Source organism: Parasteatoda tepidariorum, chromosome 8 (assembly GCF_043381705.1).
Source record: "Parasteatoda tepidariorum isolate YZ-2023 chromosome 8, CAS_Ptep_4.0, whole genome shotgun sequence".
Classification (NCBI taxonomy): domain Eukaryota; kingdom Metazoa; phylum Arthropoda; class Arachnida; order Araneae; family Theridiidae; genus Parasteatoda; species Parasteatoda tepidariorum.
This window is the reverse complement of record NC_092211.1, coordinates 84,019,208-84,040,667: the sequence shown is the minus strand read 5'-3', so window position 1 is coordinate 84,040,667 and position 21,460 is coordinate 84,019,208. Positions and strand designations below refer to the sequence as shown.

Here is a 21,460-nt window from a genome sequence, read left to right as displayed (position 1 = left end):
AAATATTAAGTATAATTTATAGGATATATACTTTCTTTATAATGCCATTACATATTTCTATTAATATAAAAAGTTTCAGAGCTTTTTATTCACTTTACTTTTTTGGGATTTTATGAACTGAAAAATGACAGTTTTCGTGAGAATGACCTATATATAAATATGGCTTTATTAAAAAAAAATTCATAAAACGTAGACAAACTCTAGATTTTAACCATATAGGAACTTTCGTCTGGTAGCAAAAGCTAAGCTTTTATTCTTTGTTAAATGAATAGATTTAAAAATTAATATGATTCCAACATACAAAGCAAGATCTGTATCAAAAACAACAACCTGTATCAAAAACAAGAGGAGAAATTTTAAATACTATGAGCAAAATATACAAAATTTGTTTTTACATTAAAGTTATTATACTTTGTTACCTTACAAGCGGGAAATTTATTCTACTAAAAACGTATAAGTTGGCATTTAAGATGCTTAAATAGGTTTTAAAATTTTACACTGACAATAAAATAATTCATTTCTGAATCGGTGATTTAGTTTATAATCTAAATTTTCTTATAACTGAAATAACTGATAATATAGCTATTTTAAATAACTGATAATATATTATTAGAGTTTGAAAACCTAAATCCTCTATTTACCAAATTATTAAATAATTATAAAAAATAAGCGATATTTTTTGTTCTGTTAATTGTTTATTTTCACAATGGCAAATATATATTTAATATTCAATAATATGTTCTTAAAATTTTTAATTTGGGACCTACGCTGCATTATAACATTTTAATTAAAGTTAAACATTTAATGCTTTGTTTCATAACTAGTTGAAAATGTTAATAAGTTAATGAAAAAATATGAAAGACTTACACCCAAAATTGATCCAGATAAAATGCTAATAATTGAGGAATGAAATTGAAGAATCATAAAATAGCTTGTTCGAACGAAATATCAACAACTAAATAATTCCAAATGTAAAAATTTAACTTTAAATAATTGTTTGCTATTAACTAGCAATGATAATCAGAAAGTCAAGTTGCTGGAACAGACAAGTTCCGATGGGATATTTTGTTCCGTTTCAATGTTATGTGGGAATAACATTGGTGGGACTTAAAAGTACCCTCTTAGGTTCAGGTACCTTAGGTAAAAGTACCTCTTCAGGGTTAAGAGGACGTCATACCTTGGGAGAAACTTTTTACCGAACATTCTCTTTCGCCTCCATTGCTAATTTAAAAGAAAGAAAAAGTGATTTCAGTCTAACCTAGAATAAGCCATAAAATTTAAATTTCGTAAAAAAAAAAAAAAAAAAANAAAAAAAAAAAAAAAAAAAAAAAAAAAAAAATTTCAAAATATCAAAATGCAAGCAAATTACTGGAAGAGAACACTTTCCCATTGCGTATTCCCAAGTTATCTTCTTATAATTTATTTTCATTTGGAGATTTTAAAAATTTCTTTTCAGAAACTTCATGGCTTACTTAAGGTTTGCTTGAACTCACTTTTTTTAAACTAGTAGCATTCCAGTTTCTCCAGTAGTATTCCAGAAAGGAGAAACTTTTTAAAATTAACCATGCAAAGTAATTTTTATTTATTTTAATAATTAGCTATTATTGTGTTGAGTTAGCTACAACGTTTTGATCTTATACCCAAACAATATTTAAAAAAATTTATACATAAAACAAAAATCCTTTACCCAAATATTTCAAAAAAATAATTTATATCTAAAACAGTGAACTGCATCACCGAAATTGAGAAAATTTTATTAAAACACAGCGGAAAGAAAAAAATCTTTTTAAAACAGGAAACACATCTCGAATCTTTTTAAAATTGATAGGAACCTATCGTGATGCAATGTGCTACGATCTTGCAATGAAAAGCGCGCTGCTTTATTCTTTCATAGTTTTTAGTTTTGTAGACACATAGGGGTAAAAAAGAACCTTCCAGAAAACTTAATTAGTGTATAACATAATAGTCTAATACCGATCACATTGTTATGGGTGCTTTTTTTAACTTAACATTTTACGATAAACTTATATAATGACAGTTTTATAATCAATAATTGGAAAATTAAGTTATTATTTTATATTATATTTTATGTAAATCTGCGTGAAAAAAAAACCATTTACTTAAAACAACCATTAGAAAATAGATATTAAAAATTGTTTAGAAATTATTTTTTGAACTATTGATGAATAATCACTGTAACGAAAACGAGTTCTTACAGCAACCAACAATTAAATAGCGAAAACAAATTTGTGAATGAAGTGGTATTGATAATCGCAACCAACAATTAAAAAGAAATGAATGAAGTAGTATATTGATAAAGTTGTTTTTATCCTTCTAGAACTGAAAACCAAATCTGTATTAATAGAATTTGACGTTCTATATTTAATACTTGGATATGTACGTAAAAACGCTTGCATATCATATCCTAACTACTTGAGCATAAGAAAGTGCGGATAATATTATATATAACAAAAGCATTTTTAAGTGAATTACATAAAAATGTTATACTTACCCAGCAGAGAATACAAAGGACTGACAGCGCCTATCACAACTGACTTATCTGCGGGGTCCACAGCCCTAATAACAGTAGTTAACATATTGCAATAGTTGATTTTTCATAAATAAAATACTATGAGCAATACTTAAGTAGTAATGATCGAGTTTTCATATACTAAGTGAACTATACTAAACTAATTGAACTATACTATTTCATATACTAAAAATCTTAACGGTTTAAATGGGATGATCTCAATTATATTATTTAATTAGTGCAAACTGTTATAGTTAAAGCACAAAAATTCAATAACAACTCAAAAGCTCGTTCTTTTCGATAAATTCAATCAATGAGATCGGTCAGAAGCTTAGGTCTCATAATTTTAGCTTCACTTTTGCATATTTTGCCATGTCTCTGGAACATTTTAAAAGATTCGAACGCAATTATAAAATTCGTTGATATAATTGCATCCAAACCTTTCATTTTAATGATCGAAAATTTGTCGAAAAAAGGTACGTTTATAGAGAGGTACATTTTGTATTTGATCCAGAAACTCAATTAACAGTTAACAGTAATCAGCACGTTTGAGTTTAACCTTTTAAGGCAATAACGTTGGCACTTAGTTCGAGAAAATCTGGGCATTAGAACAAAAGATATTCGGAGTAATTTCTGTTTTTGGTTCACTGTTAACAATCGAGCATATTTTCTCTTTATATGTTTTTAATTAGGGGTTGAAAGTGAAAATTTGTATAATCTAACAGAGGGGTTTTTTAAATTCCTTCTTGCTTTCTTCGATTTCAGTGCCATGATTTTCTTTCTTTTCTCGTCTAAGTGACGTGTTTGCGTGTCAGATTATCTTCTTCTTATTGTATCTTTTGCTTTTTTTGATGCTTTTATTTATTTGAAGGGATTTGTAGATTGTATTATGTTGCAAGTTGGTCCAAGAGTAAAAAATTGCAATTCGAATCTTCCTTTAAGAATTTTTAGACATAGAATCTTTCTTAGGAATTTTTAAACAGAAGTTATTTTAATTTTGTTACCGTTCAGGTTAAAATTGATAACTTAAACGTATTTGCTGTGGAGTAAAATTTAAAAGAGCAAATTTTATTTTTGAGATTTTTAGATTTTAATTTGCATTTCGATTTTCCGATTTAAATTACCTTTTTTTTTTTTTTTTTTTTTTTATTAACTTAGTTTTATCTTGTTTCAAACTGCATTCAATAAATTCAACTAAAACTGGCAAATAAGTTAAGCTCGAAAAACTTATAAAGCTGATATTTGTTTGTTCAAGAATGATTTTTATTAGTATTATTCTATTATTTTAAAAAAAATGTATTTTAGTTCTTAATGTATTTTCTCCCACTATTCAATGTCATTTTTTAAAAAATCTTCTATCTAAGCATTTTTTCTTACCTGAGAGTGATTATTGGATTTGCAACACCAAGGCACGAGAAAACGAACTTTCCAGCTGAAAGTATTATAACATAAGCCATTAAACCTTGACATTGAAATCCGCAAAAACCATCCTGAGCATCACCGTGTGTAAATTCTCCAGCTTCGTCATGAACACAACTACAGTTAGTATAAATCTGAAATAATAAAAATACATCTAATAATTCAAATATCTAAAAAAAAATTCATAAACAGAGAAGCATTACATTAAGGAAACCGAATTTGCTACCACTTTTATAATTAAATTAATAAATCCGTTCACATTTATGAGTCTATGTCGGTAATGTAAGATAACCGATTACACTGTCAAGTGCATTGTGCGAAATCCGGATAAATAATTTATAATTATAACATATATGTTGGTTAAAAATATGATGAATTGAATAAAGTATGATTGTTTAAAATATGATGAATTGAAAGTGAAACGCTACAAGTATTGCTTCGAGGAAGCGATTCTCCGAACAGCAAATGAAGATGAGTCAGCCGAGTATATCCTATACGTGAGCCTGACATCTGCTCCCCGAAATTGCAACACAGGTCAAGGTTCTAACGTAGATTTAATAGTATGCAGTTTGTTCTCACTTAGTAAATCCCGGTGTTGCTTCCACAAAGACATAGTAAACTGTCGTATATAATTCTTCATGTCAAAAAGGGGAGCTGATAGTGTTAATGGAGTTGTAGCTGATCGGGCAGCAGAATCAGCCATGTCGTTACCTGAAATACCAATATGGCTGGGGATCCAGCAAAACACAATGTTAAAACCATTTTTGTGATGGCTAATCAACAGATGCTTATTGATGCATAAAATAGGATGAGCTTCGCTGTTAACGTGACTCAGCTGACGCAAAACACTTACTAGGCTGTCAGAATAAATGCGATACTTTCGCACGCTTGTTGCAAATGAGATAAGTCGTAGAGCTATCAGAATGGCTTCAGCAGTAAATGCAGAACATATGGCAGGTTTGATATAACTGTACGTTTGATCAGCTACAATGATTCCGCATCAATCATACCCTGGAGATTTTGACCAATCCGTAAAAGCGGAAACATACTGAGAATACTCATGGCAATGAGAGATGAATAGCTGATTAAACACACTAGGAGCTATACTGGACTTTCTGTATGAAGCAAATGGAGAATAAAAGTGATGCGACGGAATAACCTAAGGTTTGTTAAGATAAGTTGTAGGATCGGCTAATTGATATGATGATTCGCAGAAATTGATTGTTTGAAGAATTGAAATGCAATTTTCCGTTGAGCAATTGTGCATCAACTGAGCGCAATGCGAAACAATGGATGTAGTCTTGATTCAATATAATTCTTGATTAATTTACCCCCAAAGTGATTAATTGATGCACAGTTAAAAGACAGGATAGACACCTCTATATAGTTAAATACCTTTTTGCCATCTTCTTCCTTGTAATCAATGCAACCCGCGTAGCAGGGAGAAAAGTACTCAGATTTTGAATCAGGTTCACAGATCGGAGTGTATGCCTTCGTAGTACAAAAGCAGTCACGATTGCAATCATTCTCTAGACTGAATCTGGAAAAAAATAAGTGTTCTATTTATCCGATTGCGAAATTATTGAAAATAAAACAGACCAGAAAACAACGATTCGTTTTATTTTGCAAAGATACACCGTTCAAAATGCTTGTTTTTTGGGCTCGTTAGACGAGAGGTGATCAAAGTTTCGATTGACCCGATAAAGTCTACTTGTCAGTTAATAATTTATGTATCATAAAAATCGTACAAAAGTGATTGAAACTTGTTAAATCTATAAAACGCAAAGAGTTTAAATAGACGCAGAGAGTTCAAATAGAGATTTGAGCACAATAGTTAATTAGAAAATGGTTAGAATAGTGATTGGAGATAAGCTCTTGTTATGATGCATTCAGTCTGCATCGATGAGGGAACGATTGAAATTTGTATTACTATCAGACACGAAGCTCCAAAGTACAGAATTTAGAGCAAGCTAAAAAGTGATGGTCAATAATTTGGTTGCAAGATTCCACCATCACAGAAACTAAAGTGATTTTATAAAATCGTAGCTGTTATTAAAATAACTAGAAATGAGAATAATAATAACGCTGCTTTAAAAATTCCAAATTTCCACATTCCAAGAGCTAGTCAGGGGTGATTTTATTCCGGGTTTTTCACTTGATGTCACAATTATACCTGCCGAGTTCTGTTCATATGCCATAATCGCGTCAATGAGTTTCCTTTTTCTTATTTTTGTTATATAAAAATTTTCTATCATATAATTTCTAACTTACAGTCGAGCTTGCTCTTAACTAGAACAGTTGGGTTGTTTCGTTAAATCAGAGTCTGTGAATCAGAGTCGGTCGAATTTATCAAAAATAGAAGCTATGTTGAATAAAAATGTATGTATTAAAAATGACATACTTTTTGACACGACGCGATTACACTAACGAGAATAGTGTTTATTAGTGATTGAACTTGGGCAACAAATAATTACACGTATAGCACAAAACACATTATCAATAATAGAGAATCGTTACAAGAAGAGTTTGCACTCTTTTAGTTGTAGAAGAAATTTTGGTGTAATTGTTTTTTCCGTAACTGTACAGATTCTGTTTTTAACTAAATTTCAGTCAAGAACATGTATAAAACGTAGAAATATATTTCTGATAATTATTGAAAAAGAGTGATTCGTGATATGAAATTTAGGAAACTTCAACGGCATATAATTCATTTTCATACAAGTTTTGATTAAATTGTGCAAAAGAAGGTGTTTTTAACTCTTTTTAAAGAATAGGAAATTGCTTCGGACAGTAAATACACTACAATAATGGGAGAGACACTTTCAGTTTTTGACATCTTTTTTTAAAAATTTCTCGAGAAATACTTAGAGGACTATTATGTAACTTTAGAATTTAATTCATGTGATGTTTCATACCCAGCAATAAGGTTTAGAGGTTAGAGGGACCAAGAAAACAAGTATTTTTAAACACCCTATGTTAGAAAATCAAGCAATAAACTTGTATAGATTACTTTGGTTGTTATTTGCAACAATTGCATCAAATTTTATAAACCTAGCTTAAATATTTATTAAGATATATAGGCAGTTTTATAAAGAAAATTAATTTTTTTCCTTACGTTTTTTTGTTACAGCAATAAAACATTCAATGAAATTTAACAATATATTAGAAGCAATTTAAAATTGTTTAAGAATTATTATTTCAAAATTTTAAAAAAATCCTTCAAAAAACTGCTCAGTGTATGAGTATTTAAAGTAGCTCTTTTATACTGCACATGCGCGAAAAAAATTAACATTTTTTTTTCCTCATAATTTTGTATTGAATCGTATTTGGCAACTATTGAAAAAAAAAGTCGTAATTTGAATATCTTACAAATTTAAAACTTTCCGGCAATTTTCTAAGTAGTTTTTACACTTTTCATAAACAAAAAAAAAGCCAAGAACTATAAGGGGTTTTTCACAAATGAAATTTTGTACTATTAAACAAGATTGACTAAAAATGACATTATAGGAGGATCTTACACCATGTATGTTTTCTTTCCTTATACTACACATTTGCGTGTTCGGACGATAATTTAAGGTATTATTATTTGTTATTAAATTTTATCATATACACAAAATAACATTTCTGAAAACCTCCTTATCATTTATAGCTTTCTTTTAAAAAGTACAAATGGAAAATTGCCTGAAACTTTTTACACTTTCAAGATATATTAAAATCAAACTTTTTTTATTAATTTCCCAAATACAAATCACTGTGAAATTACGAAGGAAAAAAATTTTTTTCCACGCTTGTGCAGCATAAAAGAATTACTTTAAATATTCTTATCTTGCGCAGTTTCAAATTAATTTTTTTCAAATTTTAAAACAATAATTTTGTCAGTAGTTTTAAATTGCTCCAAAAATATTGCTAAATTTTGTTGAATATTTTTTAAATTATAGTAAAAAATTGTAAGACGAAAAAAAAAAATTTTTTTATATAAAAATATATATATCTCCATAAATATTTAAGCTAGGTTTACGAAATTTTATGCAGTTAATTTAAATAACAGCCAAAGTACAATACAAGTTACAAGCTTATTGCTCAATTTTCTAGCATAAGGTGTTCAGAAATACTTGCTTTCTTTCGCAATTTATTGTCGGTCCCACAAACCTCCGAAAGCTTTAAATCTTATTGCAAAGTATCTATCTATCTATCTATATATATATATATATATAGTTCAAAATGAAGATAAATCAAAGAAAAATTATAGACATATGAAAAATTGGGGGGGGGGATTGAAGAGAAAGACACGTGTATCTCAAGATATAACTACATCAGTTTTTTTTTTCTAGAAATTTTAAAAGTACATTTTTAAAATATCTTACTCTGAACCCGCGATTGTATCTGTTCCCGACCTTTCAGTAGATGAACACATGATAAGCATGCAGGCTATGAAACTTATAACTGTCAGTATTTGTGTGATAACAATTCCCCCCGTCAGTTTTCGAGCACTTGGTCTGAACTTGCTGATTCCAAATCCTCCACCCATGATGCCAATCATCATAAGAACTATAACAACTGGACCTGAAAACTCAAAATAAATTACGAGAAAATTTTATCATTTTGAATGGAACTAGCAAAATAATTTCTATAAGTTAAAATATATCTACCCATTGAATCATTGTAATTTTAAATAAGTTTAATTTAAAATTACAATGATTAGAAATGTATTCCCTCCCCCCCCCTGTTANCCCCCCCCAAAAAAAAAGGTGTCATAGATGAGAGAAAAAAATTGAATATTTGCAAGCCTCAAGAAAATTACATTAATAAACATATATGATTATATTAATAGATATTATTATATTAATATACAAATATAACGTAATTTAATTATGTTATATTAATAATTAAATTATTATTAATAATTAAATTATTATTAATATAACATAATTATTATTAATAAAACATTGGGCGAAATACATTGTATAAAACAAATAACGTACAATATATTTCGCCCAAAATTTTTAATTTAATAAAATTATTACTTTCTGCATAAAAAAAAGTAAAAATGGTACAAAATGCAATACTGCTCCCTACAAGAAATAATTAAAAATGTTATAGTTATATATGCTTTATGAACAAAAGAAGAAAAATAAATATTTATTCATAAATAAGTATGTGCTTTCATAACTTAATTTATCGCCTGAATGTCTATCCTTAATAGAGGCCATACGTTGGCAATTGATTATCTCTATAACTGATATATATAGAGTTTTATTATCGTAAAACTTAGTCAAAAATTTCGATATTTGACAATATATTGCAAGATTTTTCTTTCTCCAATTTAACGAATTTATATTTTTACAGTTATCAATATTTTTCTTACCCAAATAAAAATATTCAACCTTCACAATAATAACGAGTTCAGTAACTATAGTTATGTATGATAGTCAAGATGCTATCTATGTGATATATCACCGATAATAATCGTATTTAATAATTGTAGCTATCAATGATAATTCCGATATTGTCGTGTATTTGATACTGAAGTCTGCATTATCGGTACCTACAAGATCTAGCATTGTTGCTCCTACGTGTTGGCGCCTTCATGGTTCATATAAACATTAAGTACCATCATCGGTACTAGTTGAATAGAATATCTTGATTGCTCTTATCCAAAGAAAAAGAAACAGGGTTAAAAACATATCATGTTATAATTATTATTTTATATTAATAATTGTTAATAATTATTCATTTGATAAATACTGGTTTGAGCCGTGGTGGCTCAGGGAATAGAGTGCTCGTCTCCCAATGAGGTGATCCAGGTTCGAATCCTAGCTATGGCCGGATGAATTTCACACTCTGCTCGCATTAGCCACAGTGCTCACGTAAAATGTTCTCAGTAGTAGACGGATGATAGGCTAGAGTCCCCTTGCCGTCAGGCAAACCGTGGGAGGTTTCTGTAGCTTTCTTATCCATGCAATGCAAATGCAGGTTAGTTCCATCAAAAAGTCCTCCCCAAAGGCAAATTTCTCCCATTGCTAGATCCAGGAGATCTCTTGTCTTCTGGATTGAGTTCGAAATTACAAGGTTACGGTGATGAACATTGTTAGTTGCAAACTCAAAAATTGAGTCAACTGTTCTACAACAGTTATAAAAATAATGACTTATTAATAATTAATTATTTATTTAATAATTATTTATTTATTTAATAATTAATTATTTATTTAAAAATTATTCTAATATGTAATGATGTGAAAGAGCAAAATGATTGAAGTACCTGATAAAAGATTAGCCATGGAAGCAGACTGCTTAAACTGCATTTCCAAGTATTTGGGCATCAGTATGTAGTACCCTTCGATAGCATTAATTCTCATGATAGTTCCCAGCTGGTTACACATAAGCAGTGGGTTTTTATACAAGCGAATCAAAACAGTCTTCATGTCTAAATAATTCCAATAAACATAGCCATTTCAAATTATGTAATTAATTCATTAGGTAATTAACTATAAAAATTTTATATTGTAGAAAATTTTTACTATATTATTATTTAACATTAGTTTATGATATAGGACATTATATTGTAATACATTAGATTATGTACATTAGTTTATAATTAGTATTTAATATAATTTACATTGGTTGGTAATATCGTTTATTACATCAATAACTTATAATACATAACAATAAATGTGTAATTATGATTAAAAAAAGTTTGAACAATTATAAAACTAGAAAAATCTAATCTCATTGGGTTATCAAAATTTGAACCAGCTCAATATTAAAGCGAAAGAAATTTTTAAGAGTATTTAATGTTCGTAAGTCAAAACTAAGTATTTTGTAAAATTACAAATTATTTGAAAATAAAATAGTTTATTTTATTTTAAATATTGATTTTTTTTATTCTGGCACAAGAATATAAAAAAAGTATATTATTTAAAAAGAAATCAATAATTCTCCAATTTCTTCAGTTTTTAGGAAATAGAAAATTATTTTATTTTTAAAATGTCCACATTTTTGGTTATTTTTTAAAGTAAAATTAAAAACCCCAAACTTATGTAAACTGAATAGTATTATTTTATTTAATCCTTTTGACTTACTTAATGACCAATAGATAAAATAAATATGCCAAGGTCAATCAAATACCTTTTAAGTACTCGATCACAGATGTAAGTACTCTCTTCTTGCTTGAATTTATATCGTTCACTCCGGGGAAATGCCTAGGGTAGAGCCAGGCTGGCAACATGAAGATAAACATGAACATTCCGATGATTACGAATCCCATCCACCATGCTCCGACCCAACGAGGATCATCCGGTCCGAATCCTGGATCATCTGCAACATAGAACATTTTCATTTCAACTTCAGAAGAGCTTATAAACCTACTTTAGAGTCTATTAAAAATTGTTCTCTTAACACATGTGTACTAATTTAAACCATACATAGTCATCGGAATATTTATGAAAAGAAATATGATAATTCCGATAATTAAGAATCTCAATCCCTATGCTCCAATTCATCGAGGAATCCTGGATCATCTACTATGTACTATTTTAAACCATAATTAGTCATCGGAATATTTATGAAAAGAAATATGATAATTCCGATAATTAAGAATCTCAATCCCTATGCTCCAATTCATCGAGGAATCCTGAATCATCTACTATGTACTATTTTAAACCATACTTAGTCATCGGAATATTTATGAAAAGAAATATGATAATTCCGATAATTAAGAATCTCAATCCCAATGCTCCAATTCATCGAGGAATCTTGGATCATCTACTATGTACTATTTTAAACCATACTTAGTCATCGGAATATTTATGAAAAGAAATATGATAATTCCGATAATTAAGAATCTCAATCCCTATGCTCCAATTCATCGAGGAATCTTGGATCATCTACACACAACATAAAGCATTTTCATTTCAGCTTCAGGAGAGCGTATAAACCTACTAAAGAGTCTATTAAAACTTGTTCTTTTAACACATGTGTACTATTTTAAACCATACATAGTCATCGGAATATTTATGAAAAGAAATATGATTATTCCGATGATTAAGAATCTCTATCCCCATGCTCCAATTCATCGAGGTCCAAATACATACATAGAACTATTGAAAACCATTCATAATCATCGTATATTACAAATGTACTTTCGTCTTTACAAACGCACTGGATCATTACGAATTCCATCCACCATGTAGAATTTTCCATCGAGAATTTTCCGTTACAATTCCTGAATCATTTACAGCAGGAAACAATTTCATTTCATCGTCAGAAGACTTTAGTCTGGAGTATATACATACACATACGTTTGTCAAAATTTGTTCAGATTAGAAACATTGGGCGTTTAAGAGGCATTGAATAGCGAATTTATGCCGCTTGTATAATTTTTAATACAGCACTTTAATATTTTTACAGCCCGTAAAGAGATAGTTAGGCTTCATAATTTTGCTAAAACATTTTATTTTATTTGAAAGTATGTCATTCAATTTGATAATTAATTAAAATAGACTGTTTTATTTCAAATGTTTTGTAAATGTCAAGTTTCCAGGCGCTTAAAATTATATCAACTTAATTTGACATTAAAACTGCTAATTATATAATATGTATAATTTTAGAACTTAATTTGACATTAATTAAAAAAATACCTTTTTACGAACAAAAGAAGCTTAATTTAAGAGTTAACTTTTAATATTTTATTAAAACGCTTGAATTTTTCAAAGTTTTAAAAATTCTTTATAATTTTTTTTAAAAAATTTTATACTGGTTTAATTTTAAAATTTGTATCAATATTTTTTACATATATTGCTTACATCTGTGAAATTTATATCAATATTTTTATTTATATCAATATTTTAAATAGTAAAAAAAAATTTTGTTTAGAATTATCAGTTCTAAGAATTACTGAAATTCATGATTTTCCTGTAAATGAATCTTTATCCTAAAATATTACTTTTGTTGTTTTTATGAAGCTTAGAGTAAAAAAAAAGTAAAGAAAAAATGAGTGGAATTTCTCATCTGTATTTCCATCAAGGAATTATTAGTGAGCATAACAGTGTTTTGAAGTTAAAAATTGGATCTACCGATAACTAGTATAAATGTATCAGTTCCATTATTTTTTGCCAGTTTTTGTAGCAGTATTAGATAATTAAAAAACTGACATTTTTGTGATCCGTGTCGTTCTACAAAAGTTGTTATTTGATTGTTTCTTTATTTGCTGTAGTTGTTTTTTCTGACGTTATTCAAAAAATTAGCTGTTTTAAAGTTTTCGGCAATTTTAAGGAGGGCAATAAATGAGATGCCACAAAGTCATCTCGACCCAAATCATTCTAATAAGGGAATTATTATTTTTTTAAAATTTTAACTGTCATTCCTTCACAAATTTTACCTATCATATTTAAAAGAAAAAGTTGTGAAGATATATTTAATAAAATATTCAAAATTCAGCGTTGCAATTTAAACGAAAGGAAAAAAATAGATATCTCAAACGTGGAACAAAGTCTACCTGTTTTACGGTATTAATAATATAATTCTTCTTTATTGTTTCTATTACCTTTCTTTATTTATATTAACTCAAAGCTATTTTTTTTCTTTCGAAATTTAAACTATATTTCTGTGTGAATATGACACAGGTTGAATGAAAATGATGCTGAACTCGTTCATGCATTATGAAGGTGTCATAAAACTAAAATTAAATAAAGGTTTTAACCGAAATGCTTACAGAAAGGATCCTCATAAAATTGAAGGCAGAAGGACGAGAGCAAAAATCCTAATGCTGGTCCCAGCAATTGAAGTGTCATGGAAGTTGCTGCAAATCAAACAAAATTATCACTCAAAATCTACTGGAAAAAATAACAGTAAAATATGAGAAAAAAGTGTGTACTTCTCTAATAAATTAATTTGAGGTAATATTTTTGATTTTATATTTTATTTTGTAACTAGCGTTGAACAGCTGTCCCATTTTTTTCTTGTTTATGACTATCAGTGCTCATCTTTGTAGATTTGTAATTTTGAACACAACCCAGGGCACGAGGAAATTCCAGAGCCGCGGTGGCTCAGGAGATTGATCTTCCGCTTTCCAATGAGGTGAACCGGGTTCGAATCCCAGCAATTGATCGATACTATATTCCGCATCCTTTTGGCACCATCCACAGTGCTGACGTAAAATGTTCTCTGTGGTAGACGGATCATGGGTCTACTTGCTGTCGGGCTAACAGTGAGAGGTTTTCGGGGTTTACCTCTCCTTGTAACGCAAATGCGGGCTAGTTCTATCAAAAAGTCCTCCTTTTCTCAGGAACTATTCGACCAATTTTGTTATAATATCGTATTTTGCCATATAAAATAACATTTTTCAGAATGACGTAAAGATTTGTATTGTACTACTTAAAATTTTTTCGACTATTATTAATTAAAATAATAGAAATTAATAAATAATCATGAAAAATAATTTTTTTCATGCAATCCTCTTCGGATAAACGAATTTTTTAACTGTGTGCAAAAATTTTCCAATTCGGTGAAAAATTTCTCAAGATAAGGCGAAATGCGCTAAAAGTAAAATTAGCATTAAGGAGTTCAAACTTTGGAACGACTAAACTATTATGGCCTGACTAAACTATTGGGACCATATTTGCCAGATTGCCATATATTCTGGGGGTCAGAAATCGTAATCCGTCGGAAAAAACGGTAAGGCTCTGAAAAAACGTTTATTCACAGAAAATACGTTTTCGTTGCTCATAACATTGTCTGCACTAATTAATTAGCATATTTGAGGTCTTACTCCTGAACCATTATTAAGATTGAGTTCTAGTGTGTAAAAATCCGATCATTAGACATAAGTTATTCAGGGTGTTTCGTTTATTTCTTATTTGTGTATTTATTCATTTATTTATTTTTGCACACTTGTAACTCATAACATGTAATTATTTGAGTAATTGATAAACATGCTGTCATTCGAGAAAGAGTTGATTGCCACGAGTTCTCCATTTAATCTAATTTAATATGTTTTTACATGTGTTTTTTGAATTGTGAATGCATGGATTTGTTGATCAATTTTTATAATCACGTTTACTTTTCTACCTTTTTTTTCTTTTTAAAAAAAAAATTATTTTATGACTGACACCCACATCTTGTCAACATCAAAATAAATGAATTATGAGAAATGAGATTTTTTTAATTAAAATTTTTAATGGAATGGGTTGAGAAAGAGTTAAATGCCTTAGTCGTAATATCCTTTCCTTGAGCCTCAAATTCAAACTTGAATCAATAAAAATAAATAACCTTTAGAAACTTTAAATTCTGCGAACCGGCAAATAATGGAATGTTTTGTTTGATGTATGTTCAACTGTTGAAATTTAACCTAATCGAATTAGAGTAAGAAATAAAAAAAATTAATAAGTCGGGTTAATTGCCATTTTAAAAAGGGTAAAAGTATTTTAAAATAGTAATACTGTTATATTCTATAATTTTTTTGCGAATGCTAAAATATATAAATATTTGAAATAAATTAAGTCTAGATTTTTTAAAAAGTAATTAATTACTCTTTTAATTTTTATTAAATTTAATTTAATTGCAATTACATAATTATGATATTCCAGAGAAGCCAACTTCTCCGAACACGCCAAAATAATTATAAAAATGGTTATTAACTACAAAGTAGATTTTTCAAATATTTAACTATTTCTGCCTGCTTTTTAAAAGGTATAGAATGATATAGGCTTACGAATTAGTATTTAGAAATAGTGGTGAATAAAAATTCACTGAATTGAATTTATTAAACCAAGAATCAAAATTGATAAATTACCACTTTAAAATATATATTTGCTGTCTGGAGCACGTTGGCATCTCTGTATTACTGATTATTATATATGTAAACTACAATTATATTTATAAAATTTGAATGTGGTAAATTTTATTAAATTACATTAATTAATTATTTAAATGAATAAACTAATTAATGAAAAAATTAAATAATTCTTTTAGTTTTGTATTTTTTACTAATAGGAAAAAAAAATTCCGAAATTTATTTTAGTCCAATATATTCATTTCCGACAATTCTCTTATTTCTCTCTCTCTTTCTAAATCAGTAAGTTACCTGTAGTTGTGAGGTAGTCAAAAGCTCCCAAACAGAGATTTTCTAAGAGTTGCCAGCCAATAATATTTTTAAATCCTACTAAACTCTCTCATTTAGTTTTCAATAACGGCGTAGGACAATTATATCAGATAACAATTATTTAGGCTGATTTGTTTCAATGTTTATAAAAAAAGATTGATTATTAAGGCTTTTTAATGTTTCACTAAAAATTGAAATAGTGAAGCACTGACTCGGTCGATTATAAAAACTAAACATTTAACTCGGAACAATAATACAAATCAACATTTCATTTGTAGGATGCATTGTGATTGCAAATAAGAATGGAATTGTATTAAATGTAGGCATTTCTGCTTATCATATTTTGTTTGTTTTAGACAATGACAAGTATGGATATAATAAATTCATTTAACTTCTGATCACAAGTTTTAGCAACATACTAACATAACATCGATAATACCTCAGAAACTGAAGCGAAAACCCTTATTAAATACTTCAAAAATTGAAGAATTATAAAACGTTTAAAAGTCAACATAGCGCTCAAAATTTTGAAAACAGATAGATGCTCTTTAAAATTTAGATTAAGAGAACGCCATTAAAGGATTCAATAAATTCTCCATTGCCGCACATTGTCGGAACCTTGGACATAATTTTACTATCGATAGCACTAAGATTCTTTCCGTTTCTTTTAAGTCTGCTCTTTCAAATGCTCTGGTTTGTTATTTCATTTATATGAGTGTAGATATCTTAGACAATGACATAAGTTTCTCACAGCTACTACATATTGCTTGAAAACACATCCTGTCCTGACTTTCACTACAGCTATTTTCTAGTTTTTCTCCTATCTTTGTTTTATTTTTCCTTCTCTTCATTGTGTTTCAATTTTGCTGTGCTTTCATTTACGCATGCTAGGTTTTTTGAGAATAGCTCCCTAGTTCTTCAACGCACGAACATGTCGACTTTTTCCATGATAAATATTTTCGATTATCAAAAATAGCAACAAAAAAGTGTTAGAAATTATTAAACTTGAACACTTATCTCTATTCAGCTAATTTATTTTTTATTTTAAGACCTCTATTTTTAAAACATTGTTTACAATGAAAAATGTTATGGTGAGATTTCCTACATCAGATTGTTTTTAAAAATTTGAAAGAGATGTGCAACCTAGAGAAGCAGCCTAGATATCTGAAGCAATCTATCTATAGTCTCCTAGAGAAGATATCTAAAATGACTTATGACCCAATGTTCGGATTTTCTTAAAACTAGAAAAAGTATATTAATATATAGAGTAACGTATATTGTCTCAATTAAACAGGAAATGATGCACTGCGAATGAAAAACATATTACATAAATTATTTAAGCAAATCGTTTAGCTCTTATTTAAAAAAGATGCAGAGTACCCCGAATTTCTTGCAAGAAGTAAAAACTCAGGCTTTTATTTAAAAATTAAGAATTTTTATTGCTACATAAAAGTATACGATTCTGAATGGAATAAAATATCAGTTAAATAACCTCTGTAAGTTGAACATGCGTATTTTTTTGACGAAAATTTAAATGACCTACTATTTGCTGAATTTTGTTGATGCAGCTCTCAATATTACTTGAAGCTGTGTTATTATGAGTTTGTTGGCATAAACACTACATTTATTTTAGTATTATTATCATTAAATATTTTTTCCTTTAAATTAAAGGTCCTACAATGCATTTAATCGCATTATCTGGGTGGTCAATTTTGATCTCCAAAACGGAAAACCACGTAACCAAGGAATGTATAGAATTAAATATTGTGTTGAAACGCGTTGTTTTGTTACTACACTAGCGTTATAATATTGCAAAGTTCTGCATTTTTAGCAGTCCATCTGTTTTATTTATTTTTGATGTCTACTTTTTATTGCATTAATGCAATTAAAAGTAGACGTTTCTAGAAGAAGCAAACGTTTCTAGAATAATATTTATTATTAAAAATACTTAAGTGTACAAATTGCATAAAAAAAAGGAAGAAGACTAAGAAAAAGTATCCGTCGTCTTGAATTTAAACTTTTTGAAATCTGATTCGTATTATCTTAATTATTTCTGTGAGTTTTTAGATTTAATATAATTTTTCTTCTAACAGACCAGAACAAAATTCGAATTTGAAGCAATCAATATTTAAGGAAAAATTTTGAAGAAAGAGAAATTTCAAAGTGAAAATGATTACTTACCTAAATACAATGCAGTATTTTTCTTGTTAATGTTATCATCCAAAAAAGGTGTGCCTATGGAATAAAAAGCTGTATTTCCCAATCCTTTCATAATTAATCCAATAAAAAGCAGCGAAACAGCTAAAATTCTTGGACTTTTGTTGCATAGTTCATCCGTTTCCCTATTTCCACACAGCTGAAAATCCGTCTGATTGACGTAGTCCTTCAAAACGGATGTGTCCCGTATAGGTCCGTACAAAAAATAAGGACCTGCCAAAACGAAACTGCTGAGGGTCGATATGCACATTGATGCGGCAATGAATCTCGGCCTGTGGGTCCGGCTGCCAAAGTACCCTAATAAGAACCCTAAGAGGAATGGGCACAATTCTTCTGCCATCAGAATGAGACCTGTCACCTGTGTTTCGAAGGCATAGCGTTTTTCCAGGGTGGATATACACCCGATGAAGTGAGTAAAAGTGGCTCCATTCAAAGTTCCGAGAAGTCCGTTGTTGACCAGGAATGATTTTGGAGAGTTGAATCTCTGGAGCCATGTTGGATGAAAACCTCCGATTCCACACGATGTGTCTTCATTATCTGCGATATCGCCATTTTCTTTTTCCGACTTCCACACGTGTCCTATTGAAGATTTTCGACCAATGGACATGTTTAAAGTTGCAGCAATTTAACATACAATGTAATCAGCAAATTTAAATCGTCTATCCTAAGTAGTTAATATATATATTAGGATGGACGATGGTCGAAGCAGAAGAATTAAAAATTTTGCTAATCAGCAATATTAAGAAAGCTATATTAAACAAACGAAACCCACATTTCTTTTAATATGAGCATTTGTTTACTATCAGTCTCAGATTTATATTATTTTTATCCAAGTTGTTTGGTTTTCATTGGATATCGGATAATCATTCTAATTTTAAAAAATATGAAATTGCATTTGTTGAAGAGACAGCTTCGATAATGATGTGTATGCCAACACGTAAAGGCGAATGAATATTTATTTCAGAGCATTAGATTAAAAAGAGTCAACTCTTGGCGCTAACACATCACTTTCCTGAATAAACTTCAGAAAGCGACCATTATTACAGAATGATGATTAAACAACTCTTGAATAATTCTTTTTATGCTTTACTGACATTATAAATAATCGTTTGAAACTTGTTTTGCCTCGTCAATGAAAAAAAAAGGATGACGTAATAAATACAATGTACATAACTGACGTTTGCTCTCTTCTTTTTTTCTTTCACTCCCCTTTCTTTTTTTTCTTCTTTTTTTTTGTAAATGCACTGCTGCCAATTTGAGTGTATTTACTTCCTCTTCCCGAAAAATATTGCTCATCTCGTTCACTCAGCAAGGTCAAGTGTTTTTTTGACCTTGATGAATTAATCCTTCCGTTACTTCACGTTACGACATAAAAAAAAAATTAAACTTGTAAGAAAAGCTTACTCGAAAAAGCAAATAATTTTATTTAATCCCTCTTCAACGAACATTATCAGCTATTTTTTCGATAAAAATAAAAATTATCAGCAACGGAACAAACTTAGAAAATAAATAGGCGAATAGAGAAGATAAGAGAACACCTATTTCACGCCAACATGAAAATAGCACAATTTTTTTTTTCTTCTTTAAAAGAATGCCTTAAAAAAAAAAATCTTTGGGTGGTCTTTTTATGAAGTCTAAAATTTTCTGATACAATTATCCATTGCACTATCTCTTCCATTATGACGACCGATATATGATATCCAATTTTACCATTCCTCAGATATGGTCAACCCTCTTCTATAGTTTGTCTAAAGTAAGAACTCCCCTAGCCATTCGTCTGGACCTGTGGTGATGACTATGGTAACGATTTATAACTATTTCAAGTAAGGGTGTGGTGTTATTGTTTATTACAGGTTTTGTCTTGGATCGGAGAGAGTAAGGGAATATTTTTCTCCGATCTATTGTGTTAGTCCTAGAGTGAAGAGAAGCTACCCTCCCTGAAATGCGCTATTCTTGTTTCCATAGCAGCAGACGGCCTCAGACTTAGTGGCGAGGGGAGTTCTTACCGTAGACAAACTACCATGTCTTAAAACAAGTGCTCCGAAACCATTTTATCTCATCGAATTAGTTAATAACGGTACATAGAGCCACGATGGCTCAGGGGATAGAGCGTACGCCTTCCAATAAGATGAGCCGGGTTCGAATCCCAGTTGATACGAATTCCGCACCCGGTTTGCACCGACCACACTGCTGACGCGAGACATCCTTATGTAAAGGTTCTCGATCGGGTAAATTTTTAACCGCTTAAAATTTTAAACTTGCTTATCACCCCAGACAATATTTAAATTTTAGAAAAATGTGTGTGCATCATTAAATGTTTAAACGAATAACAGCTAAGGCAAAATTTACTTTATTAATAATTATGTATTTGTCGATCTATGTGTTTGGATTAAATTTGATCATATGAATTTTAAATAATTTTTTCTGTAAACATGCATTTCGTCTCTATCTTTTTTTAATATTTTCACCTAATTGCCGCTTGAGTGTAAAATTTAAGAAACGATATTTTTATTAACTAAGGTTTAACGTAGTAATTTGATCACATAACAGCCTACTTTGTTTTTAATAAACCGTAATTATAGAAACTTCTCAGAACTATTCAAAATATTCAATAATAATATTACATTACCTTCCTTTAAAAAAACATTTTATGCCCGCTCAAATTAATATTTTTTTTTTAGGTAATTCTTTTAGCAATTTTTTTTCATTCATAGATTATTGTAAAACAGTTTGTATTTATTATATTACATCAGAACATTTCGTCTTAGAAATTAAGTTTCTATCCTCTATTTCATTTTTTTATTTATTTTATGAAAATTGTGTGACGAATATGAACAAAAGAAATTAATATGTGTTTTTAATATTAGTGCAGATTTTCTAAATGTGTTCCCAGTTATTATTGTACTATTGTTACATTTTTGTTTCTTTACATAAAAATAATATTCCATTTAGCTAAAATTTAAAGGAAATATATTAGGGGGGAGGAGGGTGTCATTACGATGCACAGAGTTTCGACCTGTTTTTCCAATCTAAGCTAAAATTTTGAAGATCAAAAACTTAAATTCGATAAAAATGAATGACATGTTTACTAAGGTGAAGTACTTTTATATTCGATTTTATTTATTCGATATTAGTTCGATATTAGTTTTATATTCGATTTTATTGCTCAAATTATTGTATGCACTAATTTTTTAGCT

At 29.1% G+C, this 21,460-nt stretch overlaps 2 protein-coding genes across 2 annotated transcripts in view; both read right to left on the bottom strand.

The window, feature by feature from the left end:
- LOC107450808 (solute carrier organic anion transporter family member 74D) overlaps positions 1-19,509 on the bottom strand; it is a 21,066-nt gene extending 1,557 nt beyond the window's left edge. Inside the window, exons 1-8 of the mRNA XM_043052134.2 lie at positions 18,228-19,509; positions 13,659-13,745; positions 11,075-11,263; positions 10,209-10,373; positions 8,314-8,512; positions 5,345-5,489; positions 3,908-4,083; positions 2,513-2,577 (exon numbers count right to left, since the gene is read on the bottom strand). Of these exons, the coding sequence (XP_042908068.1) occupies positions 2,513-2,577; positions 3,908-4,083; positions 5,345-5,489; positions 8,314-8,512; positions 10,209-10,373; positions 11,075-11,263; positions 13,659-13,745; positions 18,228-18,870 (1,669 nt within the window). The 5' untranslated portion in view covers positions 18,871-19,509. The remainder of the gene's footprint in view (positions 1-2,512; positions 2,578-3,907; positions 4,084-5,344; positions 5,490-8,313; positions 8,513-10,208; positions 10,374-11,074; positions 11,264-13,658; positions 13,746-18,227) is intronic.
- The window catches only part of LOC122271576 (serine--tRNA ligase, mitochondrial-like), a 584,968-nt gene that overhangs the window by 183,014 nt on the left and 380,494 nt on the right, over positions 1-21,460 (bottom strand). The gene's annotated exons all lie outside the window — the stretch shown is intronic.